At 49.1% G+C, this 27,930-nt stretch overlaps 1 protein-coding gene across 2 annotated transcripts; it reads left to right on the top strand.

Moving 5' to 3' along the window:
* Nucleotides 1-20,419: 20,419 nt before the first annotated feature.
* COMMD9 (COMM domain containing 9) lies at nucleotides 20,420-27,680 on the top strand. Of its 2 annotated transcripts, XM_005872629.2 has the most exons (6): nucleotides 20,420-20,516; nucleotides 22,201-22,326; nucleotides 23,116-23,255; nucleotides 24,228-24,262; nucleotides 25,137-25,240; nucleotides 26,869-27,680. In XM_005872629.2, exons 1-6 carry the CDS (start codon nucleotides 20,466-20,468, stop codon nucleotides 27,007-27,009), a joined length of 597 nt encoding a protein of 198 aa, XP_005872691.1. In that variant the 5' UTR covers nucleotides 20,420-20,465; the 3' UTR covers nucleotides 27,010-27,680. The 2 variants fall into 2 exon arrangements, with proteins under 2 accessions (XP_005872691.1, XP_014400383.1); XM_014544897.1 differs by lacking the exon at nucleotides 24,228-24,262.
* Nucleotides 27,681-27,930: the final 250 nt, after the last annotated feature.

Here is a 27,930-nt window from a genome sequence, read left to right as displayed (position 1 = left end):
ACCGTGAACTTGGGAATGGTTTCTCCCTCCAGCAGACCAACAGAGCCTCACCTCCAAGTGAAATGCACAGCAGAAACACATCCCAGCCCGCTGCTGCCTTTTGCATACCATCCTGTCCCTGTCCTACATAATTCAAAGCTCCCCCATTGGGAGACAGGAGTTCATGAACTGCACAGTAACTTTCATCTCCACAAACTTACTCCTTTTACATCACCCTCCCCGCCCCCAAACTTTTCAATTTTTCAAAGTAATGTTTTATACTCCCACGAGCAGTGAATGAGTGTCAGTTGCTCCACATCCTTGCCAGTACTTTAAATTTTAGATATTCTAATGGGTGTGCAGTGGGCTACCTGGATTTTTGTGTGAGAAAAAAAAAATTACCTTTTAATTGTGTGTAGGCCATGCTATTTTGGAATTTCTGTAACTCTCAGCCAAAGCTAATCCTATGGAATACAGGAAGCAAGAATGGAAGGAAGACAGCCAATTAGAAGACTCCTGCAGTTTAGATAAGAGATAATGGAGGGTTGGAGTAAGGGAGGGCTGGGGAGATGGAGAGAGAGGGATGGATTAGCGAGATATTTAGGGGGCAATGGATTTAGAGCCAGTAATGAGTTAAGTATGAGGGTGAAGAAAATCTCTCGGGTTACATAGCAGAGGGCTGGGTGGCAGACCAGGCTCATTTAAGGCCAGAGGCTACTCCTCACCACCGTTCTCTTTGCCCCGAACATGTCCAAGTCACCTGAAAGAGGGCTGGCAATGGCTCAGCTTCAGTGGCAACCCTGTCAGCGTCGCCAGTGGCTCTGGAAACCCTTCCTCAGTCCAGTGGGAAGGCCTCAATGTCATCAGGTGATGTCACCGAGAGCGCCTGCCAGGGTCCTTCCCAAAGGTCTCTGAGACAGCGTGGGCCACTCAGCACATTGGTGATGCCCAGCCTGTATGGGCACAGCTTCTTTCAGGAAGGAGTTCCTGACCTAATCGGCCACATTCATCTTGAAAAGGCATTTGTTAGAGGCCGGTGGTTAAGAAACGTTCTCGTATGGAGTTTCCTCAAAAAACTAAAAATGGAACTCCCATTTGACCCAGTGATCCCACTTCTAGGAATATATCCCAAGAAACTAGAAACATCAATTAGAAAGGATATATGCACCCCTATGTTCATAGCAGCACAATTCACCATAGCTAAGATTTGGAAACAGCCTAAGTGCCCATCAGTAGATGAGTGGATTAAAAAACTGTGGTACATCTACACAATGGAATACTATGCTGCAGTAAAAAGGGAGTTCTTACTATTTGCAACAGCATGGATGGAAATGGAGAGCATTATGCTAAGTGAAATAAGCCAGTCAGAGAAAGATAAATACCACATGATCTCACTCATTTGTGGAATATAATGAACAACATAAACTGATGAACAAGGACAGATCCAGAGACGGAGAGGCATCGATTGGACCGTCAAACCTCAGAGGGAAGATAGGGAGCATGGGAGTAAGGGAGAGAGATCAACCAAAGGACTTATATGCAAGCATATAGGCCTAACCAATGGACACAGACAACAGGGAGGTGAGGGCAGGTTTGCGGGGGAGGGGGGATAACGTGGTGATAAGGACACATATGTAATAACTTAATAAAAAAAAAGAAAAGAAACGTTCTCGCTTTTCTGAGAGAGCCACTGGGAAGGACCTTTTCTCTTTCCGTGGAATGTGAAAGAGGAACCAGTTAACGCCTGAACCTGCTGGCAACCATCTATGGCCGTGACCTGAGGTCGTTTTACCATGAAATGGCCCCCACAGAAGGCAGAGTGTAGACAGAGGAAGAAAACAATCTTTGGTGACACTTTTGAGTGCTGTATTGGATTTTAGATGACTTTGCAATTACGCGGACCAATGAATGCCCTTTCTGAGGTAAGTATATCCTACTACTTTCTGATATAGCAGCCTACTAAAATGGCTAGAAAATCAAACACTTTTTAAAAATAGGCATGTATTACTTTTACAATTTTAGAGAAATAACTAGAAGCGACCAACAGCATTAAAACCCAAAGGATTTCTTTTGAAAAGTTCCACAATAAAAACAGTAAAAAACAGCAGCAACAAAAACCTGTTAAAATGTCAGATATTCTAATGGGTGTGCAGTGGGCCAAGTAAAATCATTATAAGCTGTTATAATAGACAATTATCCTTTACAGATTATCTACCATGTACCAAGCCCTGAACTAAGCCTGTTCTATGCAGTATCTCAATTAACCTCCACCACAATCCCATGAACAGGGTTCTATAAATATCCCCATTTTACAGATGAGGAAACAACGATTCTCAATGGTACAGTAAGAAAAAGGCCAAACAAGGATCAAGTCCTATTAATCTAACTCCCAAACCCCTACTCAGATCCAGGGCACAGCTGCCTTCCTAGGCACATAGCGTACATAATTCTAATCCTCACACCACTCTCCAGGGCAGGGCCAATAACATGTGGAAATTCATACTCACAGAAATTAAGTAACAGCAGGGAGCTCCCACAGCTAGCGATTATGCAAATGGGTGAGCCACACCCAGGGCCCGGAGTATTTCACCTTAGAGACTAACAGGCTAGATCACTGAGATGTGGAAAGAACCTTCAAAACCTGGCACTCAACGGGGCCTTCAAGATTCCTAATTCATCCCCTTCTTTTTGTAGTTGAAGAACTAAGGCCCAGAGACGTTTCGTGTTCTGCCCAGGGCAACACAGCATGTTAGTGGCAGGGGCACAACTAGGATGCAGGTCTTCTGTTAAAAGAAAGCTTTTACCTAACACAGAACTGCCTTTGATGAGCTTCATGTGTGGGGTGCCTGCTGAACATGCTTGATTTTGGAACCCCAGGGCCAGTTCTTCTGATAATGGCCCCCTACTTTTCCCTAGAGAAACAACCCCTCCCTCTCTATGCCTAGAGACCTGTGTGCTCACACAGGCTGCTGTTACCCCACAAGGACCTCCTAAAGCATCGCTTTATGCTGACTTCAGGTGGACTCCCAAACAGGGAAGGGAACCCATTGCCTCATACTGACACCTGGACCAGTCATCACCATAGAGAGAAATCAGGCCACTTAGGAGGGCTAGACTCCAAGGGAATTTAAAAGCACAATCCCATGGAAATACAGACAGGGTTAAAAGCGGTTCCTATGGAACATGATTCAGTGATAGCACACGTGGTCTTGGGGAGCATTATTAATAAGAAAATTAATAAGCGTCTTAGATCTATATAGTGCTTGGAAGCTCTCCAAGCACAGTCCTACGCACCATCTGATCTGGGACCCGCACTCACTCTGGAGTAGACAGCATCTCTACGTTACAAATTAGAAGACAGAAATGTGAAATAGTTATAGCTGGTCATTGGACTGTGCCTGTAATTCTCATCCTTTGATTCCGCACTTCTTTTATTCCACAAACGGAAATCCCACAAATATGCTTTTGCCTGGGGATGTGTCCACACACCCACAGATCAAAGCGAAAGAACCAAGTCTCCACAAGAAAAAACAAAACCCAACATAATCAATGTTTTTATTGAGGTATTTATTTCCACAGGCTAATGAGTCCATTAATGTTCTTTTGCATCAATTGACACATAAGTGCACAAAATGGTGAAGGTAAATTTGGCCCCATCGTTTGACTTGCAAAGTGGTAGATTTCAACACTCTGAGTGATGGATGATGGCATAGGAGCTTAGAATTTGGGTTCTGGAGACAGGCTGCCTGGACTTGAACCTCAGCTCGGCCATTGCTACCTGGGGGATGCTGGGCAAGTGGCTTAACCTCTCTGTGGCTTAGTTTCCTCGTCTATAAAATTGGGGTAATTATGGTACCTAACTCATAAAGGTGTTTGAAGATTAAATGAAATTATATACAAAAAGATGCTTAGAACAGTGCCTGGCATGTAAGAAACCCTTGATAGATGTTAGTGGTTCGTGTTTTTGTCACACTCCCCATTATGATCCTGATCGGTGTTATTGATGGCCCAACCAAAATTTTAGTTTGCAGGAATATGAGCTTCAGAAGTCAAACTTTAAATGGAAATGCTGCATTTGGGATTTGTTTATTCCTGCTATGGTCTTTAGCAGTAAAAACGCCATGCATTCATGTCACTTTTTATATCGTCCAAAGCCTTTCTGAAAATATTCTCTCATTTATTCCTCAATAACAAGAGGCCTGGAATCATTTTCACCCTGGACGGATAAGGAACCTGAGACTGGGAGTGTCCGGCTAACTTAATGAGCAGTAGAGCCACGCCAGCCAGGCAGGTAGAACCATTTTGGAAACCCAGTTACTATCTACCAACCAGTTTAGTATCTACTCAAGCTGAACATGGAAAACCTATGATTTAACCATTCCACTCCTGGGAACATCATGGATCTAGTCAAATAACACAGACCCAGTTGTTGGGGAGGTGCATTCTAAAGTCTTCGGGAGAACTTAAAAAAATATCCCCCAAAAGCAAAATTACTCTTGAACTTTCCTTAAATTGCCCATAACACACCGAATCCACCACTGAATGTGTGCTAACCAGATTATATAACAAAGTTCATTTAATCCTCACATCTCTATGAGACAGGTTCCATCAACCCAAGGTTACAGATGGGCTCAGAGGGGTAGAAAAAACGTGCCCAAGGTCACACGGCTAAATCGGAAAAAGTGCTAGGATTTAAACTTGATCCCAGTCAGTCCCCACACTCTTACCCATTTTGTCCTACCTTTCCGGCTGGTTGCCTTCCTGAGGAGGCAAACCTGGTAAAGGAAGGAAGAGAAGAGGGCACTTGACGCTTCCCTGTGCCCCAACTTCCCTCGCCCCAACTTCCCTCAGCAACCCAGATGCTGGCCTGCCTCAGGGAGACGTGGCCTTGGGTTCTCCTCTCCTCCAGTTTCCCATTCAGAGCCTCAGCCTAGACCAGGAGTCTGTAAATTACAGCCTACGGGCCAAATCCAGCCCACACCTGTTTCCAAAATAAAGTTTTATTGGAACATAGCCAGATCCATTAGTCTATGTACAGCCTGTGGTTGCATTTGCCCTACAAGGGCAGAGTTGAGTAGCTGTAACACAAACCACGTGGCCCTCGGTTCCTAATCTATCTACTATTTGGCTCTTTATAGAAAGAAGATTGTTAACCCTTGGCCTAACTTCCTGCAGTCAGACCCCTATAGGGACCAGGAGGACGTTGATTTCATCATGTCCTGGCCCCAAACAACAAGTCTCCTGGTCACTCGGGCTCCATCCCCAAAGACAGACATCTGGATGCTTTCTGTTCTAACTGCCCCCCCTCCTCTGGTAGCTAATCCTGGGTGGACTTGTCTGGGGCAAGGTGACCACAGTCATCTGAGAATTGCACTGCTGTGGAGTCACTCCACGGCACTGTAGTATTTTGCATATCCTTGACAACACCACATTAAATTTGTTACAAGCCTTATTTGATCCCAACACTAAACTCTGCTCATGCATATTCCATCTTCATAACTAGTTGCTTGTGAAATATGGTCAGTTGCTCACAATTTACATAAAATCAAAGGGAACACCGGTCAGGAGTGGGGGGCTATTTGCTCATACCCCAAGTTAATTCTTAATGTGGCTGATGAAAGGAAACTACTACAAAGCTAGCAGCCCCCAGAGAAGTTGAGATTCCCTAAACTGCATATCAAGAGAATCATTAGTAAGCTTATGAATTGTGTAGTGATTTAACATTTCTAAAACCAAAGCTATCCGCTTAAATTAAACAATTTCTGTCTTGACTAAAGCCTTCAGTAAAATAGCATTGAGGTTCCCTAAGTACATCTGAACTTTGCAAATTTGAATTTTATACCAGGAAAGGAGGCTAGGACACTTTCCTATCCTAATAGTTCAATTCAAGGCGTAACTTTGAAAAATAATAGCTACAGCCCGGCTGGTGTTGCTCAGTGGTTGAGTGTCAACCTATGAACCAGTTTGAATCCTGGTCACAGTTTGAATCCTGGTCAGGGCAAATGCCCAAATTGCAGGCTTGATCCCCGGTATGAGGCGTGCAAGAGGCAGCCAATCAATGATTCTCTCTCATCATTGATGTTTCTATCTCTCTCTCCCTCTTCCTGCCTCTCTGAAATCAATAAAAATATATTTAAAAAATAATATAAAAATAAAAATAATAGCTACAGTTTTCTAAACTTTTAAATTGAATGAGACTCTGTTTTTATATACATGAGCTCATTTAATCTTCCCAACATCCATATAAATAGGTACTATTATTATCCCCATTTTGCAATGGAGGAAACTAAGGGGAAGAATGATGAATGCACTTGCAAAAGTTCCCATCGCCATCTAGACAGACCTCAGTGTATATTCCCTTTTGCCCCGTAGTGCCCTATACACATCTCATAGGAAGTCATCATCTGGGAGAAATCCCGTTTATGATTAGGGAGAGATTCGGCTGTTATTTTCTCAAAAAGCACAGATTGCATTCTTATTGAACAGCAGGCACTGTTCTGGGTTCTGCAGCATGAGCTCACTTTGTTGTCAGCATGGCCCTGCCAGTTCTATCATGCTCTTCATTTTTCAGATGCGTAACCTGGGACTCAGAGAGGTTGAGTAACATGGCCACCATCACAGAGCGAGTACATGACAGAGCCAGTAGTACCCAACAGAGAAATGGGCAGCTGCAAAATGCTCGGATGCCCCTCAGGAGAGCACAGTCTTGAGACATCAAATGTCTCAAGTTGGAGACGCAGAGCGATGACGCATTTGATTGAGCAAGTCTGTGCACTGGAGCTGGGGTAAAAGGAGTAAGAAATGTAAAGTTCTCAAGGGGCAGTGAGAAGAGAGCAACATGGGAAGCTGGGGTGGGGAAAGGGGCACCGAAGGAAACCCTCACAGCACAGCCACGCAGGGACTGTGGAGGCAAGAAATCCCCGGAGAGAGGTTGAAGTCTGCGGTGGTGTGGGCGCCCGTGTGTGCATGTGCATGTGTGTGTGTGTGTGTGTGTGTATGTGTGCGCGCGCACTGCAATGGGCACCCCGCATCCCTTCCTCAGAGCTCGCCAGGAGATGGTTAGAGAGTCCACCATGCTCACTGATGTGCAAGGAGATTCTCTTAAGGTAACTCAACGAGGCATCAAGATCTGGAGTGTTTCAAGGCCACAATAGAGACTATCTGTGTGGACACAAGAGGCCCAGCCCCAGGCGCCCACTGACAGCCATCCACACCCCATACATCATCCACAGGGAGCTTATTTCGGTTCCTTCTTGCCAACCACATGATTCAACGGAATCAAGTGTTCTGTGGTACCAGGTACCAACCTAGACAAAGAAGACTCATGACAAAGTGTTTGAGACTCAACTTCCCCATCACTCACTAGGAAACAGGCCCTTTGCCCATATTAACTCCTCTACCCATCATGCAACCCTGTAAAGTAGGTGCTACTATGATCGTTTTACGGAAGAGAAACTGAGGCACAGAGAAGTTCAGTGGCCAGATGGAAACCCCACAGTTGCCGGTGACGAACACGTGTTAGCTGGGACTACACCTCAGGCCGGCTGGTTTCAGAGGCTAGGATCCGAACCACACCAGGCACCCCTCTCTTTATTGCTCTCTGTTTTATTGCGCTTCACAGATGTCACTTTTTTATTTCGTTGTTGTTGTTAATCCTCATCAGAGGATATTTTCCCATTGATTTTTAAAGTGAAAGGGAGGGGGAGAGACAGAGAGAGAAAAACATTGATGTGAGAGTGATACATTGATTGGTTGCCTCCTGCATGTGCCTTGCCTGGGATCGAGCCTGAAACTGAGGTACGTGCTCTTGACAAGAATCGAACCTGGGACCCTTCAGTCTGCGGGCCGATGCCCTATCCACTGAGCCAACCTGGCTAGGGCCACGAATGTTACTTTTTTTTTTTTTTTCAAACTGAAGGCAAGGCCCTCCACCAGCAAGAAGATGAAGATGGCTCAGTTTGTTGCGGTGGTCTGGACGGAGCCCGCAATGTCCGAGGCAGTACAGGCACTGAGAGATGCGGTAATGGCAGTCATCCCGGGGCCCTCTAACCTCAGTCCACAGCTCCTGCCCACACCCAACCTCGCAGTCTTCTTCAAGGCCGAGTTCTTTAGCAATGCAGGTAAGGGCGATGGATTTTGAGGTGTCTGGCTTTTCGCACAGGAAAAGACACAGGGGAATGAATGCATGGGACTCGAGCCGGATGGTGCCCGGGCCCCTCCCTGCTCTGAGCACAGCTTCTGTGATCTGATTACATCTAAGGGCAGGCCTGTCCGTCCTCGGCTCACCTGCTGCTTCAGAAAGAGACAGCTTTTGGCAACACAACAAAGCCAAGGCTGCCTCTGACCAGAACACGGGGACCAGGACAGAACTGTCTTTGATGTATTAAACGTTTTCAAAACCTGAAATGCACTTACCTCTTTGAACCTTGGACATTGGTCCAGTGGCTTACAACGTCTTTGACAGGGGAGTGAAAAACAAAATAATATTAAGACTTGGGGATCCCCAATAACATAGCTAACGGCTGCTTTACTTCTCACCCCAAGCGAGGTGACCTCACCACAAAAGGAACTCCTTCCATGAGACGTAAGGAGACAGAGAGTTAGCAACCTGGTGTGGTCGGGAGGTGGGAGGAGGCTCCTTCTCTTCGAGGAACCATTAATGTTTAGAGTCATTTTGAGCCGCTTACTTTGCCATTACGTGGGGAATAAGCGTTGACGGTATGTTCTGCGAACACAGCTACACGCCAACATCTGGCATGACCTGTGGAATCCTAGAGGCGACATCTGGCTGCAGCCCACTCCTCCAGAGAGCCCCCCGCCAGGCTTTGCAGCGAATGACAGGTCAGGGGGTGCAGGCTGCCCTGCCCTGGCGAGAAACGGTAGCTTCTGCTCTGTCTTAAGTACAAAGAGTCAAGGTCTATGCTCCTGGCCACACGAATCAATGGCTCACCTAGTAAAGTCAACAGCAAAGGCTACTGAGCCTCTCTAACAGGCTCTGTCCATGACGCTTATAACATGAGGTGGGTGCTGGGATCACTCCTGTTTCATAAGTCAACTCAAGCGTGAAGGGGACGAATTAGATGCTCAAGCCCATGCATCTAGTTAGCGGATGTAGGTTTATTCTGATGCCGGATTCCATGCTTTTAACCATCACCCTATCCTGGCTCCCAGATGGGTGGTGATAAACAGCGGTGCCTGTGGATTACAGAGCACAGGGGCTGCCTCAGACCTTAGCAGCCGTATTTCCACGCACCTGCTCAGTGACACCCAATGAACTGAGACGTGGGAAGCACAGCAATGGCATCCTCAGCACACGGAGATGGTACTCTCCACCTTCAGGCAGAGCACACACCCCCACCCTCTAGCCTTCACTTGCACCCTCTTGCATTTTCCCACCTGCCCTTTTCCTTCTCCCTTTCCCAAAGCCATGATAACAGACAGCCAGGTGACTGACAACAAGGGGCAAAGCAACTGTTTTGATCCATCACCTCGATGTCTTTCCCTCTCTGAGCCACCCTCTAGATCTCTAGATCTAAATAGGCAATAGATTTACACGTTTATCACAAATGGCATTCAGTGCAAAGTCTCCCGCCCACCCTGTTCTCAGCCCCAAGCATTACCTATTACTATTTTCTCGTGCTTCCTTCCAAACTCTCTTTATGTACACATAAGACACTGCACACTTATGCTACCCCCTTCACTCCTGCCCATTTTCTTGGAGCCCTTCCCATGAGAATACCTGGAGAGAGCATCTTTATTCTTTTTTATAGAGGCACAGTATTCCATTTCGTGGACGGACTATGTTTACTAAACTTCCCCCTGTTAACAAACATTCTGGTGGTCTCCAACCTCCTTTCTATTCATAAGTTGATACTTTCACCCCTTGTGTCTAGATCTCAGCTGGTTAGGAGGGAGATGCTGGGCATCCCCAAATTCCCACACTCCCCACCACTGTGTCTACCAGAGCCGAGAAGCAAAGCCTACTCAACAGGAGCCCCACTGCACGAGGTCTTGCTGCACCAGGAGAGAGCGCCATGTTCGCCTTGCCCCAAAGTTCCCATTGCTCCTCGGCCCAGAAAAAAGTGACGTCTTGAGCGAGGTCATCTATACATAGAACATTTTAAAACCTAATGTCGGGGGCTCGTTAAGATAACATACAATTTAACCCAGCCGAGCCTGCCAACTCCAGGGGGCCATTGGGGGCCAGGCAACACTCATCTCCACTAGGACATCAGCACCCCCAGCCCGCCCCCATCCAAGCCAGAGATGCAGCCCTGTGGTTGTGAAAATGTCACATGGGTGTTCGATTTGTCATCAAGAAATAGTATGTGGCCCTAGCCGCTTTGGCTCAGTGGATAGAGCGTTGGCCTGCAGACTGAAGGGTTCCAGGTTCAATTCCAGTCAAGAGCACATGTGCAGGTTGCCAGCTCGATCCCCAGTGTGGGGCATACAGGAGGCAGCCGATCAATGATTCTCTCTCATCATTGATGTTTCTATCTCTCTCTCCCTCTCCCTTCCTCTCTGAAGTCAATAAAAATATATAAAAAGAAAAAAAGATAGTGTTTTTTCTCTTACCATACATTTTCACTAAAAACAGCGATGCCAAGCAGCCATCCCCTCAGCATAGGACTAGCACTAAAAACTGTGCATGAGGACAACTGCATGCCCTTTGACTTGTCCTGACATTCTTGCCTTCCCTAACCCCCGTCACTGCATTCTCAAGCTCACTCCTCCCTCCTCCCTCCCTGTCACAGATGCTGCTGGTGCCCTGCCCACATTCTCGTGGGTGGCACCATTGCAGGGCACACAGACCTGGCTTTCCATGACTGGCATCTGCATCCCTTTGCCTTATGCTTTCTCTGGCTGCCAGTATTCATCCAGCAACGAATACCACCATCGCCACCCCCATAGCCTTCAACCGATGACTGACCAAAGTCGCTATAAAGACATTTCCCGGCTCCCTAGCCATGCAGGTGGGAACAGGCCAAGGGTCGCGCCCTATGTTGTTTCCAATGTCCCCACCAGGATCAGGCCCATTGTGGCAACTTGCCTGAACACATACCATTGGCTGCCTTCTCTTGCCTATCTCACTCTACTAACGGTACACTTTGAAAGCCATCCCCGTACACCATCATTTTATTCTTATCATCACCCCCAGTTGCAGGTGAAGAGAGTGAGGTTCAGAGCGATTAAATGACTTACCCAAAATCTGGGCTGAACTGTGGTACAAAAACACACCATGCCCAGCGAGCAGCCTTTCCTCTACATCCTACCACATCTGAGCACGGATGATGAAACACCATGTTTAGTAATTTCTTGGCTATGAAGAGCATTTTGGTGAAAATGGGTCAGAGAAGAGTTTATAGAAAGTTCTTATAGTTTGGGCTGTTCTAAGAAACTCACCCAAACAACTCCAGCTCGTCCCCTCTCTGAGCCATACTCAGCACTCGCTGTTCCGGGGGCTGCCGAATGGGATGTGCTCTCACGGCTGGTCCTACACATCGGCTACCATCTAAACCCGTTGGGCAACACCCAGAAACACCGCCTGTAGCAGTCGGCTATTGCTGCCAAGTAAGAACGTGTGACTTACAAAAACAAGCATTTCTTTTCTCGCTCACAGGTGCGCAGGGTGGCGAGGGCAACTCTGATTCAGGTCGGGTTTGGGTCTGATCCATGTGACTAGTTCTGGGGCCCAGAGAGCAGGGGTTGGCTACGCAAATTGTGCTCTCCTCATAGTGGTTATAGGAGCCCAGAGAAGTCACACCGCGCACATTATTTAAAGCCTCTGCTACAGTCAGACCCACTCACATGCCATTCGCCGAAGCAAGTCACTGATTAAGCCCCAGGTCAGTGGGGCCAGATGTATACTATGCCCCAAGGTGCAGGGGAGGTGAGGAAAGATTTGCTGAGTAATACTCCAAATCTGTCATGTCAGCTGAAAGCTTGATTCCCAGGAAGGGAGTGGAGCACATCTCTTCCAAATTCCGTAAAGCTAGGGACGGATACTGCCCCATTCATCAAGGTAGCCTGCCAGAGGACCTTTCCTGATGGACCCCGGAGCGGGGCAGGGGGGCGGGGAGCGAAATGGCAGTCTCCCAGTTAGATCCCCAACACGGAAATGATCTAGTGGAGACTGGGATATTTCACGTCAGCTACTTCCCTCCTCCTGATCTCCCCCAAATCAAGCTTTCAGGTCCCCCCTCCGAGAGGACTGGACCTGCAGACAGAGAGAAAGGCCGATGTGGGTGACGCATAAGCTCCATCCTACACAATTTCTAGCAATGCCAGGGACGACTTCCATGACTTCTGGCTATTTTACAAAACAAACACAGTAATATTAATGTAATACAGCAACAAGAGAGAACAAAACTCCGGCTACTGATAACAAAACAAAGCAATGCCAATGCAACACAGCAATGAGAGAAAAACCCAACTTCAGGCCTGTTAACATTTTCAGGACTATTTTTGCAAAATAAAAGTTTCTTTTGCTGCCGAAGCATATCTTACTCAGAGTCCTCAGATTTGGCTGCGCACGACTTTAAGAGAGTAACTTCCACTCACCGCTTTTTTACCATCTGCTGGGCCTCAGCCTCTAACTTCTTCAGCTGACCCTATGCTGACACCTTGGTCCCTTGCGTAGTAAGATGCCTCCAATGCGAAGATGTAGTTGATGCTAGGCTGGTGCCCCTGGATCAGGCTGCTTGGACCGTTGGCCTTGGTACTGAGTCGGCACCAGTCCCAGTCAAATCAGCCCCGTCCGTGCCGGTGGAAGTGTCTCACCAGACCCAAAGTCCCAGGGAGCTATCAGGTCGCACAAGAAAGAAACAACCAAAGCTCAGAAACAATGCAACTGTCGCAAGAGCTTACAATCTAGGTCAGAAATAAAAGTTACTTCCTCAAACAACATCAACCACAGCCATTTTTTGCTTTACAGTGGCTTAAACAAAACCTAAGAGATTTCTACCTTATTTTGTACCTCTTATTTACTTCTTATTTTCTACTGCTTACTTTCTAATGCTTACTTTCTAACGCTTATTTTCTACTTAAGAAATTTAAAAATGCTCCAATAAGCATCGTTTTTAGGGATCCCCTTCCTAGGACGCTGAATTTTCCATGTTTTTCACCAAGCTATTACCAAACCTCGGCTCCTTACCTTTTGCTTGCAGCTTTTCCTTTTATTTTTCTACTCTTGCTTTCTGCGCACGCCTCACTGGAGCCTCCTTTCACTTGACCACTGCAGTAACCCCAAACTCAGGCCCCTTTCGGGCACCATTTGTGCCGCGCCAGCATGGCCAAGGGTGACCCTGAGAGGGGGCGGTGAAGGCTTTAGAAAAGACAGACAAGAGAAGAAAGCTGGGTCTGGGTGGGACGCTGTCCTCTCTGATGGAGAGCTAGTGACAGCGCCACGGACTACAAGCCGTGTCTTTATTTTATAGCAGATTCCACAAGGCAAAGTAAGGGCGTGGTCAAGATGTTTACAACATTCTCCTGGGTTTCGATCCTACTCAATTACATGCACGTAAACTCTATCAAGCCCACATCACTCAGGCACATGGGGCCACGTGTTCGGACCATAGGTTCAAGCTCACAACTATAGCTGTTGGCTATAATTGTGCTGGGAGGGCTCTGCCCTCCAAGCTGGGACTTGCATGTGGCATGAGAGGACTGTGCCCTCTCATCAGTCCAAGGCTTGAACCTGTCCAAACACTGTAGCCACTCTCCACAGTAAGGGACCTCGGATGGGCCAAGGAGGCAATCGGGTGCCGGTGGGGAAAGATTGCTGGAAGGAGTGGGGAGGGGCTTCTGGATAAAGTTTCTTCACGCCAAGGAGAATGCTCTGGAAAGAAACCCATGCTCCCTTCTTTCTCTGACCCTCGCCATGTCTAGGTGTCACTGCCAGAGCCCCACGCCTTCCTGAAGCTGAAAACAGCCGGAAGATGGCAGATCAGAGAAATGGAAACACGGACAAGCATCCTGAGGGCATCACTGAACTGCCGCAGGAGCGTCCTCCGGCATGTGCCTGACAGGCCCTCGCTTGTAAAGGAGATGATAAAACATCCCGGGGCGAGGCTCCTGCCTCACAGTAAGGGCATCTTAGCCAGCATCTCCCTCAGCCACGGACCAGCAGCGCACAGGTGGGCAATCACTTAGCGTCACAAATTCCATGTTTGCACCCATACCTGGGTCCTAGAACTGTGGCGAGGATTAAACGACATGCACATGAAATACCTGAAGCCTGGTGCCTGGTGCGGGCACAAATGACTCGCCGGGATGATTTTCATTAGAGGGCTTTGGGGTGCCATCCAGCAAGAACTTCCTGCTCCTCTCCTTCCTCTTTGTCTCCCCACCAGGGTTCAGATCCCTCAGAGAGCCAGATGGAGCCTACAGGGGGAGCGGGAGACTGACCACAGACCCTCCCCCAGCTCCAGGCCCCAGCTGGAGGAGGAAGAGGAGCGTCCACTTGGCACCATGTTTTAGGGTCTGGGTTATTCCACAGACATGGACATACCAGTTACTGAATTGAGACCGTGTTGGAACCAGCAAGGCAGCCAGAAGAGTCATGGACCGGCCCTAAGGTTCATCCCTGGGCCAGGAAAGAGTGCGATTGCACAGAAAAAACTTAGGGGCAGTGACAGGCAAACATGAAGTTGGCTTCCTGAAAACACCCTGGGAGTCCTGTTTATTTAACATCCTCCCCCTGTGGCAACGTAGCCCGTGTCTGGCCAAGTGAGAGACAGCGCTCACTGAGCAACTGTTATCATTCTACATTCCTTCCGTCACCACTAAGCAATTCCACCTGCTTCTTCGAGCAAGACAAAAGCTAAGGACAGCGGACAAACCATCGAACAGCGTCTGCATTCCTCTAGCCAACAAGTCAAGTCCTGCCAGGTCCAAGACAGAATGCCACCCTCCATAGCCCCAGACCAGCCCCAGGGTGGGGCAGGCTTTAGAATCACACGGCACTCCAGAGAGAACTGAGTTCGAGTCCTGCCCCTGCCACTTGTGACCCCTGGGCAAGTTACTTAACATTCCTATACTTCCATTCCCTTGTCTGCAAAATAGATATAATAAAAGCACCCCTTCCACAGGGGCACTCGGTGGGAGAAAGGAGGAAGTAGGTGCCAACCCCGAGAAAATTGCTTGGCTGGGGGCAGAGGTTCCGAGACACATGGCGATCGCTCTACATCACTGCCTCTCAAAGGGAAGCCTTGGCCTGCCGTAAAGAACATTATGTGAGAGGTGTGGTGAGGGAAAGCACAGATTCTAGAACCAGACTGCCTGGGTGCAAGCATGTGAGAATGGGAAGCACATTGTATAAATGTTTGCTCTAATTGCTGCCAATAGATAAAGATGCATATAGCACTGTGTACGCCAGGGGTCCTCAAACTTTTTAAACAGGGGGCCAGTTCACTGTCCCTCAGACCGTTGGAGGGCCGGACTATAGTTTAAAATAAAACTATGAACAAATTCCTATGCACACTGCACATATCTTATTTTGAAGTAAAAAAACAAAACGGGAACAAATACAATATTTGTATTTGCATGTGGCCCGCGGGCCGTAGTTTGAGGACCCCTGGTGTACGCAGATGTAATACAGGCAGTCAGAGCTTAGTCACGGCAGCTGTTAAGGGAACCAGCATCTCAATCAACTCACATGAGTCCTGAAGCTTCTAGTCACCAAGAGACTTCAGAGGCACTGAATGGGGGTCAGACAGGCAGTCACCTCAGTTGCTTTTCTTGTTTGTTGGCAGAATGTCTCTAACCCAGAAGCCCATCCTGCTGGGGCCCGGCCCTCGGCACCGCCTCTATCCCCCCTTCTCCCCAGCAGCTCTCAGCCTCTCTCCTGTGTTACCTGGTCTGGTTCCTTCCTCCAGGGCAGGTCTCACCTTGCGGGGCAGAGGCGAGGTCCCCAGCCTTCCAGCCTCCTGAGATGGTGGCATTGCAAGATTTCGCCTGGCTCTCCACTGCCTCCCCACTGCCCTGCCGGGGCCTGAGGACTGACGGAGAAAGAGGTGGTGAAGATGAAAAGCTGATACACCCTGCAGGAAATCATTGTTTAGCCAAATCCAGGACCGAAGAAAAACAAGTGTAACATTGGAGAAAGCAGAGCAAGGTGCCATTCAAGGCCATTGTCAGGGCCTCCTCGCTGTGCAGGGGGGAAACAATGGGGCCCTGTGTGTGCGAGGACAATGCTGTGTGTTATCAGCCGCTTCTGTGTCACTCCTGGGGACGGAAGGATGAGAAACGGGGCCACAGAGCCCTCCTGGGTCGGATGCCTCTGGAATTCACGAATCAGAGCCACCAGACCAGTGGAAGCCCGTGGTGTTCTGTAACGGGGACAGGCACGCCTGCTCAGGAATGCCCGCACCCTCTCCTCTTCTGTAAGCACCTTCCAGAGACTCGTCTCGAGTGAGAGCTGAAAAGAACCACAAATATCACCTCTCCAAACACGCATATCCTCTGCTCCAAATCTTGGCTTGAGTGAGGGGGCACCTGGCTGGAACCACTGCCCAGCCACACAGCCTAGGCAAGGCCAGATGAGCCATCATGCAGTGGCATCCATGGGAACCCCACAGCTCGCAGCATGACCTCACGTGCTCCCGCCTTCGATCCTGCCTCTGCCACTAATTACCCCTAGATGGTGAGTGAGGTTCCCCCTGACCATTGGTTTTCCCGCCTGAAAACTGGGGTTCTTTTGGAGTTACCGTCAGGATTATATGAGTGAATACGTGTAAAACTCTTAGAACAGTGCTTACTCCCTAGAAATCACTCGGGAAGTATGAACAGCAACTTAGATGCCCACATCGCCCCTACGACTTGCTTAGATCCATGAAGAGATGGATGGAAACTTGGGGTCCCAAATACCCAAACTCAGCCGGGCCACCCACCCATGGATGAATGGATAAACAGAATGTGCTTTGTCATACAATGGAATTATTCAGCAATCTAAAGGAATGAAGTAGCCCGGCCAGCATGGCTCAGTGGTTGAGCATTGACCTATGAACCAGGAGGTCCTGGTTTGATTCCCAGTCAGGGCACATGCCCGGATTGCAGGCTCAATCCTCAGTGTGGGGCATGCAGGAGGCAGCCGATCAATGATTTTCTCTCATCATTAATGTTTCTATTTCTCTTTCCCTCTCTCTTCCTCTTTGAACATGGATGGACCTCAAAAATACTGGGATAAGAGGGGGGGAAAACAATAAAAAGACCACATATCAGATTATTCCATTTATATAAAATGTCCAGAATAGACAAATCTATAGAGACAGAAAGTAGGTTAGTGGTTGCCTAGGGCTGGGTGTAATGCAGAGTTTTGGGGGGTTGGTGGCTAAAGGGCATTGTGTTCTTTTGGGGGTGGTAATTATGTTCTCAAATGAACTGTGGTGATGGTTACATAACTCTGTAAGTAACTAAAATCCATTGAACTGTACACTTCAGTGGGTAAATTGTATATGTGAATTATACCACAATAAAGCTATTACCAAAAAAAGAAACCCAAACTATGATTGTGACCCTTAATTGCCTTCAATTAAAAATTTTTTTGCATCCATATCGCTCTGTTCACATCAGCCCCACGCCTACCCCATGAGGTCCCCCAGGGAAGAAGGAAAGGGCTCTGAAAGGATGCTTTCCCCAGGGGATCAGACCTCAAACCAGGTGACCCACTGGCCTGCTTTACCCAATGCTGTCCCAGTGTTAGCACTGAAAGCCCGTGTCCCAAGAAACCCTTTATCCCTGGGAAAACTGAGATGGTCAGTCACCCTCGGGCAAACCCATTCCCATAGCACAGGAAAGCTCTGCCCTTTAAGGCTGCCAGTGGCGAGGACAGATAAACAATCCTCCCCCTTTTGGGTATAAGTCATCCCTAAGCTCCTCCTAACAGTCAAAAGATAATCTCGTTACTGGTGTCCCCATTTTACAGATGAGGAAACCGAGGTTCAGAGAGATGAAGTAACTTACCAAAAGTACACAGGACCCAGGAATTGAACCTGGGTCTTTTTCCAAAGCCCAAGGTACCCCTTCTACTCTTCATATTGTCTCTCACCGTTCCACTGGGCCAGATGCCCAGGAACACCCTTAAATTGTGTTGGCCCCCTGGGGAAGGCAGACAGATGTCCAGGCAGAAGAAGCAGGAGTTTTTAGCTCTGGGAAGACAAGGAGACAGGAACAGCCTCGTGGTTAACAGCACAGACAGTGGAGTCAGTCTGCTCCAGTTTGAATGTGGGCTCTGCTGGGCAAGTGGCTAAACTTTTCTGTGATTCAGTGCCCCCCCCCACCCCGGGAACAGTACTATGTGTGTGTATGTGTGTGTGTGTGCGTCACATAGGGTTGTTATGGGAAGTAAATAAATCAATAAGTGTGGAAGAGGCTTAGAAGGAGGCTGGCAAGCGGCAAGTTTATGAAATAAATGAAAGAAAGCACAGTTCGACATACCCAGGATTGGGAAGAAGTCAGATGAGTCCTAAGGAGAGCCAGAAGAGGAACCAAAGCATGGCAATGAGCTCTGACATCCTGTTCTGTTTCTTCCCATGAAAAGGTTTCTGATTGAGGAATTGCTGGAAGCTCCACAGACCACAGGCACACCTTTAAAAGCAATCCGGGCAGCCCTACCCCAGTGGGATGGCGAGGTGCAGGCTTGAAGCCCCACCTGGCAGACTGGAGCCCAGGGGATCCCTTCATAGCTTACCTGCCCACGAGGGCAAGGAGAGCCGGTACCCTCCCACCGGGGCAGCACCTATTACTCAGCTCTGCTCTCCGAGGCAGTTGTGATCAATATCATGTTACAGATTTGGAAACAAGCTCAGAGCCCAGCCAGTGTGGCTCAGTGTCTGAGCATCGACCTATGAACCAGGAGGTCATGGTTCAATTCCTGGATAGGGCACTTGCCCAGGTTGCAGGCTCCATCCCCAGTGTGGGGATGAGCAGGAGGCAGCTGATGGATGATTCTCTCTCATCATTGATGTTTCTCTCTCTCTCTCCTTCTCCCTTTTTTCTGAAGTCATCTCATCATTGATGTTTCTATCTCTCTCTCCTCCCTTTTTTCTGAAGTCAATTATATATATACATGATGACTCGGAGAAATTCAAGAATTTGTTCAAAGTACAGTTAATAGCATGTAGAGTTGGGATTCAAACTGAGATTGAATTCTAAAGTCCCTCTGCTTTATTGCCTCCTTGTATCAGTTGTTATTGTTGTGTTAAAAAAAATTACCTTAATTCAGTAGCTTAAAACAATAAACACTTATAATCATACTGTTTTTGAAGGTCAGATATCCAGGAGTGGCTTAGCTGGATGTCTCAGCCCCAGAATTCCTCATGAGGTTATAGTCAAGATGTTGGCCAAGATAACTGTCGTCTCAAAGCTCTGCCAGGACTGGAGAACCTGCTCTTAAACTCAGGAATGAGGCTGTGGGCAGGCCTTGGTTTCTTGCAGGCTATTGGCTGGAGGCTCCAGTTTTTTTGTCCCATGGATCTCTCCAGGGGACTGCTCACACATGGCAGGTTGCTTTCCCTAGAGCAAGAGATTCAAGAAAAAGAGAGGAGGCCACCGAGAGAGCATCAAGGAGCTGCGGTCTTTTATAACTAATCTCAGCAGTGACACGCCATCACCTCTGCATCTGCTGTGAGTCACACAGACCAATCCTGGTGCAACGTGGAGAGGACTACACAAGGGTGTGAAAACAGGGAGGCAAGGGTCATTGGGGGCCACTTTGAAGGCTGGTGACCATGCTGCTCACCTTTCTAGAGCCAGACAAGAAGGCACAGTGCTGCAGATAATAAGGCAATGTCCCCTCAAAAAAAGTCACAGAAATTAATTTAAAAAGTCACAAAATTCATTTTGATATTATTTATTTAACAAACATTCCATTCATTCGATTTCCTTCTTACTCCCCTCTTCCTACGGCTTCTTCACCAGCTCTTCAGCACTAGGTCTACAGGAAAGTCACTAAAACCCTAAGTGAATCAGGTTCCCCATCTGGATAACGCAAATAATACCAGCTCCTATCTATCTCCCACAGAAGGAAGCTAAACACGTGAAAGCAATTATGCATTCTTGGAGCTAGGGGAGAGGGGTGAGTTCCAAGAATTCCGATAATGCACAGCCACACTGTATTTCCACCCAGCCAGGTAGCTGGTCACTGCTTTCCACGGCGTGTGCCATACAGGCGCATTCCTCAAAGCAGCCAGCCTACCCACTTGGGTCAAGGAAAATCAGAGTTTCCCTTGATCTCGTAAGTAAACGAGCCCAGTCATTTCCTCCTCTGAAAACCCCCGCCCGCGTCCTCCCAACCCCATCGCCCTCCCGTCGCCTGGCGGACCTAGCCAGTCACCGTGCCCTTCTGGGCTCCTCCCCATCCCGCTGTGCCCCCCGCCGGGCAGTTTCCGCCACCCCGAAGGACTACAGTCCCCGGCATGCCCCGCGGCGGCCGAGGGGACCACGTGACCTCGCCTCTCCCCGTGAGGCGGTCACATGACTAGGGGGAAATGGCTGCGTTGACTGCGGACAACTTTGGGGCGCTCCAGAGCCTGTTGAAGGTAAATGGAGGGGTGGGGACAGCCCGAGGCGCCCTTTGTCCCCGGGATTTTAGCCGGAGTAGGAATTGGGAATAAAGGGACCTTAATTTGGGGTCAGAACTCTGGTACTACCTCTCTGTGGCCCGGGGAAGTCGTTGCGCGCTTCCGAGCCGTTTAAAAGAAGGAATAAAATGTATACCGCCCTAACCATGGTGGGGAACACCTAAGATAACGGTTGTGAAGGCGCCGTACAGATGCCTCCTGCTGCAGCCTCTGGGGCTGGCTTTGGCGATGGTGCATTAGGGGTAATTGCCTGGCCGCGTGGCCAGTTGAGGCCGCACCCAGCAGCCCGCCGGGCGGGGTGGTGGAGAAATGGTCTCTGCGCGCCAGCCCCTGAGTCAAGTGCATTCTTCGTGCTCCGAGTCCAGGGTTTTCTGTACTTCCTTGAACCCATGTAAGGGCCAAAAAAATTGATAATCGTTTGAAGGATTGTGAGATTGAAAGGGTCGTACTTCATAGAGTTTGGAAGGATCTAATGAGATGATGGAGTTATTTGCATAACTTCTGACTTCCTCTATAGGAAGGGGCGGCTTTATCTTCCTTCGAAGTTCTTGTCACTAGCGGACCTTATGCGTCTGTTTGTCGTCTTTCTTCCTCACAAGAATGTAAGATCCATGAGGGACTTTTTAAAAAACAACAACCCACCAGACGAAGAGGATTAAGTTAGCAATACTCAGCATTTGTGTGCAGCACACGTCCATCATTCATGGCACAACATCATTGATTCATGCAATGAATGCGTCTGTTTGTCGTCTTTCTTCCTCACAAGAATGTGAGATCCATGAGGGAACAGCAACCCACCAGACGAAGTGGATTGAGTTAGCAATACTCAGCATTTGTGTGCAGCACACGTTCATCATTCATGGCACAACATCATTGATTCATGCAACGGTCCCTCTGTTGTTTTAACCACCTCCCCAGTGTTCTGTCCTATTCTCCGTCCGTAAAGGCATCTATTTTATTCACAAATGTGTCGCCAGCAAGTGTACCCCCCAACACCTGGCACACAGCATTAATAAATAGCTGTTGGATGCATTAATGAAGGATGCAATAAAGCCTGGCAGGGAGCTCCCCACTCAGCCCCAGCCTCCTGCTTGGCCTTGCCTGACACCACGGCAGCAGGGATGTTGGGACACCTCGTTACAGCTTCCCAAGGTGGAAGTCTAGGCTTCCCACTCGGCCTTTGCTGACCTGGGTAAGGGTGGGGCCACAGTTCTTTCAGTGGTGTTTGGCTGGAGTAGAGCAGTTATTGTCTAAGGTTTTCTGTTTTGCTAGGCTGCCCCTTCTTGGTCTGTTGGCTAGAGAGAGCAGGAATTTGTTGGAGCTTTTTGCTTCCTGCACCCACTGGCATCCTCCATTGCCCTCTTCTTCAGCTCAAAGCCTGGGATGTATGGACAAAAAGAAGACCCAGGGAACTCACCACCCTGTCATTCCTTGGTTATGAGGTCCACAGCAGGTCTGTCTTCTCTCCCCCTTTCAGAGTCGTCTTAGGTTTGTTTTCTATATAGTCCCCAGGATTGCTGGTTGTACCTAATGGGAAGAAGAAGGAAAAGTACTTCTAATCTATCTTCCCTATGTACATTCTGTTCTAAAACATGTATTTTCGGTGACTTAATTTGTTTTCCACCTGTGGATTAATTCATAGGCTTCCTCAAAAGATGTTGTCAGACAGCTGTGCCAAGAGAGCTTCTCCAGTTCAGCCCTCGGCTCAAAAGAACTCTTGGATATCACGTGTTCCAGCTTGTCTGTGACCCAGGAGGAGGCAGAGCAAGTAAGTGTGACCAGAAATGACCTTTGACTATCAGTCTCTTTACTCATCAGTCTCTTCCTTGACCCCCTGCAGTCATTGCTGCGTCCAAGGAAATGTTCCCCTTAAATGTCTGTTGACATTAAAGCAAACTTAAAATAGATATTTTTTTTTAGTGTCAGTGAACTGAACACCTTTGTTTTGAACCTTTATTTCCTTGTTGTAAATGAGCATGGCTGGGAGAACTTACCAGAATCAGAGCTCCTGAACGTTTCTTTTTCTGACTTGTTGCCTAAACAGTGTGGCCACAAGACAACCTTTTTAAGACTTTTCTTTCCCGACCTGTAACTTGCTGACATTCATTAATTGTCGGGTACTTAGGCAGACTTTTCAGGGATCTCTGGGCAGAAACCGCGAGGCCCAAGCACTGTTAGGGAGGATGTGCGCCGGCCGGACCTCGCCTCAGCTCAGCTGATGGCCAAGAGGAAGGGGATAAGGGACTCCGGGTATGGAGCGTTCACAGCCTTATTTTTCCAGGGAAACAGTTTTCTAACACAGGAGGTCACCCACACTGACCCATGTTGTTGTTGGTGGTGGTGTTGTTATTATTTCAATCTGGAGCTTTGTTCACTGAAGTTGGCACATGGGCATTGGCACTTGCAGCAGAGGCCTCGGGGCTGGTGGGACTCTGTTGTATGACCAGCAATGTGTGGCAGGCGGGGGGTAGAGCCCTGTCCCCGTCCCCATCCCCATCCCCATCTCCTGGCCCACTTCTCCTCACCGCCTGCCCGGGGCTCCCCGTCTCTCCCGCAGCTGCTCCAGGCCCTGCACCGCCTCACCAGGCTGGCAGCGTTCCGGGACCTGTCCTCCGCCGAGGCCGTGCTGGCTCTCTTTCCTGCCAATTTCCACCAGAACCTCAAAAACCTGCTGACCAAAATCATCCTAGAAAACATGTGAGTGCCCGTTTCTTCAGAGTTCCTTGTAAGGTTTATATTTGTTATTCCTGTTCTAGAAATAATACGTTCATTCTTGAAAAGCACACACAGTGACAAAAAGTAACCCCTAATCCCGCCCCCTGGAGCGTTGGCAGTGTGCATTCCTTAGCGGGAGCCTCTCGGGCGTGTTTATGTTTTGCAGAGAGGTGGGCGTGTCTGTTTTTAACCCAGTGGGATGATGCCCCTTTATAACGAGCTGGTTTGCAATGAACAGTATTAACGTTAACGATATTTCAGGTCCGTACATATTTACCTTCAGTAACATTTTTAGTGGCTAAACATATTCCGTGTATAAAGAAATTCTGTGTAATTCAGTTAAGAGATTCCCAAGGGTTAGACATTTATGCTGTTGGCCATTTTCACTTCAGTGAACAATTTATCATAGAAACTTTCTTCACTTATTTTCTTACTGGGCTAAAGGCAATGGGCGGCCCTGGTCAGTGTGGCTCGGTTGGGCGTCGTCCTGTGCACCAAAGGGTTGCTGGTCCCATTCCCAGTCGGCGCATGCTGGTCCTGGGCTCCACCTCCGGTAGCAGGCATGCAGGAGGCAACCGATAGATGTTTCTCTCTTGCATCAATGTTTCTCTCTCTCTCTCAAATCAATATTTAAAAAAAGACCAGGCTAACCTTTTCTCTGCTTGTCTGAGAACGATGGCCAAGAAGATTGCAATACATTGAGTCTTTTCCTTTTTTTAAGTTGTGAAAACGAACAGCACTTTGTCCTTAAAGTCACTGAGCTTTACAAACAAACACACAGACGACTGCTCACTGGGATGAGGTGTTTCTGTGGTCCTTTCCTGTCAGGAGGTGATCACAGGTTTGGGGGGCACAGAGGGGGGCAGAGGCCCAGGTCCATGGGCCTCTCGTTATCAGGAGACTCCGTTTTCATCCTGTGCCATCATTTTCTCCTCATCTTTCCCTCTTACACAGATCTACGTGGAGAGCGGAAGCCCAAGCTGATCTGAGTGAGTACCAAGAACTGTGCCTTTTCCTCCTCACCCTCCTTCCCAGCCCAGCTCCGAACCTGCCAGGTGGCGAGTTTTTAACCGAAAGTCAAAGGGAATTAACCTGATCCCAAGCTCAACGTGTATGTGCGGTTTTTTTTAAATTCCACTTTTTAATTTTTTTCTGATTATAAACTTAACATAATACAGGTATGTTGTTAAAAAAAATAAACTGAAATTTCCAAGTAGTAAGTGAAATACTTAAAATAATGATATTTCCATTAGGAAAGAAAAACGTGACTGAAATTAGTTTGAAAGGTTGAATGAAAGTGGATATTTAATAAAGGATCACGAAACTTACTCTGATCCAGTCACTCCGCTGAAGAACTCTGCCTGTGTTGCTCGCTGGTCCTCCCAGCACCCGGGAGTGAGGCTCAGATTATCCCCATTTTACAGACGAGGAAGCAGAGGCTCAGAGGTTAGGCAAGTGGTGGAACCATCTCCCAGCCAAGTCTCTGTCTCTCAAACAAAAGCTCTTTCCACTGTTGTTGAAGCTGCACATTCCCCAAGCCTCAGGCCTCCACCCGTCTTCTCTATCGGTGCCACTTCTCATCCTGTCCTGCCTTCTGGAGGGCCAGGGTTCAGGCAGAAGCCTGGGGATGCTCAGCCCTAAGCGCAGATGGCACGGAGCAGTGGTCCCGTCTGCCTGTCTCCCTCCATGGATCACGTGCATTACACGTGGACAGCCCATTGCGTGAATTGCCATTGTGAACACGCTTGACCTTTTCTCACTTGAAGGCTGTGACAGCCCTCAGTGCCTGTCACAGAGTAAAGGCTCGGTAAACGCGGGGACGCGAGCTCTGAGCGGGGCTGTTCTCCTCCTCCTCCCCCACAGTCTCTCTGCCACGCCTGGTGGACCTGGACTGGAGAGTGGACATCAAAACCGCCTCCGACAGCATCAGCCGCATGGTGGTCCCCACCTGCCTGCTCCAGATGAAGGTACGGCCATCGTCATCCTCACTAGAAGGACAGGAGGGCGGCAGCGACTGCACCCCCGGGGGCCATGGGAAATGCCAGTCTCCAGGGTTCAGGGCTCTCTAGCTCCATAAGTAAAAAAGCTGCCCCAAACATGGCATTGATTTACGAAGTATATGTGTAGTGACATAGACATAATATGTCTCATGATGCGCTGGGCAGGGGCTCCTGCCGGCAGTTGGAGACGGGTCCGTTCATTTTCTTGTTTTCGCGCTCTTGCCTCACTGGTGTTATCTTCACAGTTCTTTCCAGGAATCTTTTAAAGCCACGGACCCATTTTAAGGGTTTGTTTGGGTAAAATTAGATGATGGAATACTGTATTTACTTAACCAGACACCCAGAAACTCAACACCTGAAAAAAATGAGAACATAAGGGTGCCTCTAACAATGACGTTTTTAAATATTAGTAATGCTTACTGTTTAAGAAAGCTATCAACATAAGTACAGGTCGTAATACAGCAGTGGGCAAAGGTAGGCTGGCGGTTGTTCGTATGGAACGAAACATGCAGGTTCTGATTATTGCAGTCGCTTCATTAACTCAGGGAATGGCAAGTGCACAGTGCACTTGGGTGCGTGAGTGCTCCGATCGCCTGCCTTTATTTACACATCCTCGTAGTCGACTTGCTATGCGCAAGCACACAGTGGCACAGAGCTCCTTATGAACCTACTCCTGCCCACCCCGGATGTTCCCTGCATCCCACTGGATTCTCACGGACCCCTAGAGCCCATTGCGTGAATTGTCAGTGTGAACACGTGACGTTTTCTCACTTGAAGGCTGAGTGAGAGTCAAGTGAGCCTTTCCCCGATTCCTGCCCTGAGCACTGGTGGCGAATGGAAACACCCCCAGCCTCGGAGCCATCGCCCTCCTCCTCCCCAGTTGCTGACTGACTCCAGGGCGAGGACAGTGTGGCGAGCCGGCACGGCCATGGCATACTCAGCCCCAGGGCGCCTCCTGTGCCATGCCAGCTCGGCCTGGTTTAGTGACCCTGAGTGGGGGCTTGAAGGATTGGCCTTATGTGCCATGCCAGCTCGGCCTGGTTCAGTGACCCTGAGTGGGGGCTGTGAAAGACTGAGAAAAGACAGACAAGAGAATGAAAGCTGGGTCTTGGTGGGACGCTGTTCCCGGATGGAGGGAAAGCACCAGCGCCCACAAGCCGTGTCTTTATTTTATAGCAGATTCCACGAGGCAAAGTAAGAGCGTGATCAAGATGTTTACAACATTCTCGTGGGTTTCAATCCTACTCAACTACATGCACCTGAACTCTATCAAGCCCATATTACTCAGGCACGTGGGGCCACATGTTCGGACCATAGGTTCAAGCTTACAACTATAGCTGTTGGCTATAATTGTGCTGGGAGGGCTCTGCCCTCCAAGCTGGGACTTGCACGTGGCAATGAGAGACCTGTGCCCTCTCAGTCCAGGGCTTGAACCTGTCCAAAACCCTGTAGCCTTGCCCCACAGGACAGTTGCTCTGAGCACAGAGCCTCTCAGAGGTTCACTTGATGGGGGTGGGGCTCCCGGGTCCAGGGCTCACCTGCTGGGCAGTAGGAGGTGAGACGGCGATGACTTCGGGGCTGTGTTCTCTTTCCAGATCAAGGAAGATCCCAGTCTGTGCAGGGACAGCCCCTCCGTCTCAGCTGTCACCATGGAGCTGAGCAAGGAAACGCTGGACACTATGTTAGACGGGCTGGGCCGCATCCGGGACCAGCTTTCTGCCGTGGCCAACAAATGACGCCGCCAGCCACCGGCCCCACTGCCTCGCCCCGGCTGCTGCCAGCGATGGAGCATCTCCCGACTTGACTGACACCAGCGACTTGACTGACACCAGTGGGCTGCCCTGGTGGCAGCAGCTGCAGCCGACAGCAGGCGGGCCGGGGGACAGAGGGGGCTGCCATCCGAAGGCACAGCTGGACTGGAGGACGCAGCCATGCCCCACGCTGTTCTCCTCACTCATCTTCCTCTTCCCAGGCTGGTGGGCAGAAGCCTCCACCTTGAAAGGCTCCTGCGTGCACCTGAGTAACCTGTGGCCGTGTGGGGGCGCATGAACCTGTCAGCGGCCCTGTGGCCGCTTGAACATTCGGGCCCCGTTGGGGAGCTCTCTCGTAAGTTCCTCTCCAGCACCAGCTCTGATGAGCACATTCCCAGTCCTGGGACACATGGAAGGGATCGGTGGCGGGTGCCAACGGCTCCTGCTTCTCTGTCCGAGAGGCCAGGCAGACCCCACAGAGCAGGGTCCCGGCAGTGTGGCCGCCTGCCCCGAGGCCAGAGCCTCCTGTCGGCGCAGGAGGTCTGAAATGGGGGCTGATTCTCTTCTCGAAGCTGCGGCCCATCCTTGGATCATGCAGCCCCTCCAGGGTGGTGAAGTGGGAGTGATGGGAATAAACAACAGTTCTGAAAACAAAACCTCTGATTCTGTGCTGAGCCTGAGTTCATTGCCTTGGGCTGGGGCTGCCTCCTGTGTGAGGGTGACCCCAGCTTCCTAATTCCCAGCCAAGCCCATGACCACATGTGACCTGAAGCCACACGGACCCTGACTACCTTCCGTTTACCTGTGTGTCCTGTAGAGCAAAGGCAAGGTTGGCAGTGTGCTTGTCACAGCTGTGATGAAAGCACCCCTTAGGCAGTGGTTCTCAACCTTCTGGCTCTTTAAATG

This window comes from Myotis brandtii, unplaced genomic scaffold (genome assembly GCF_000412655.1).
Source record: "Myotis brandtii unplaced genomic scaffold, ASM41265v1 scaffold385, whole genome shotgun sequence".
Lineage (NCBI taxonomy): Eukaryota > Metazoa > Chordata > Mammalia > Chiroptera > Vespertilionidae > Myotis > Myotis brandtii.
Note: the sequence above shows the minus strand (reverse complement) of the source record. Positions and strands in the feature narration are given on the sequence as shown.

What these genes read in the sequence shown, in the direction of transcription:
- COMMD9 (XM_014544897.1), top strand. Translation starts at nt 20,466, where the DNA reads ATGGCTGCGTTGACTGCGGACAACTTTGGGGCGCTCCAGAGCCTGTTG. An exon ending in CGCTCCAGAGCCTGTTGAAG is followed by an intron (nt 20,517 to 22,200) that starts GTAAATGGAGGG and finishes ATTAATTCATAG; the next exon opens with GCTTCCTCAAAAGATGTTGT. An exon ending in CCCAGGAGGAGGCAGAGCAA is followed by an intron (nt 22,327 to 23,115) that starts GTAAGTGTGACC and finishes TCTCTCCCGCAG; the next exon opens with CTGCTCCAGGCCCTGCACCG.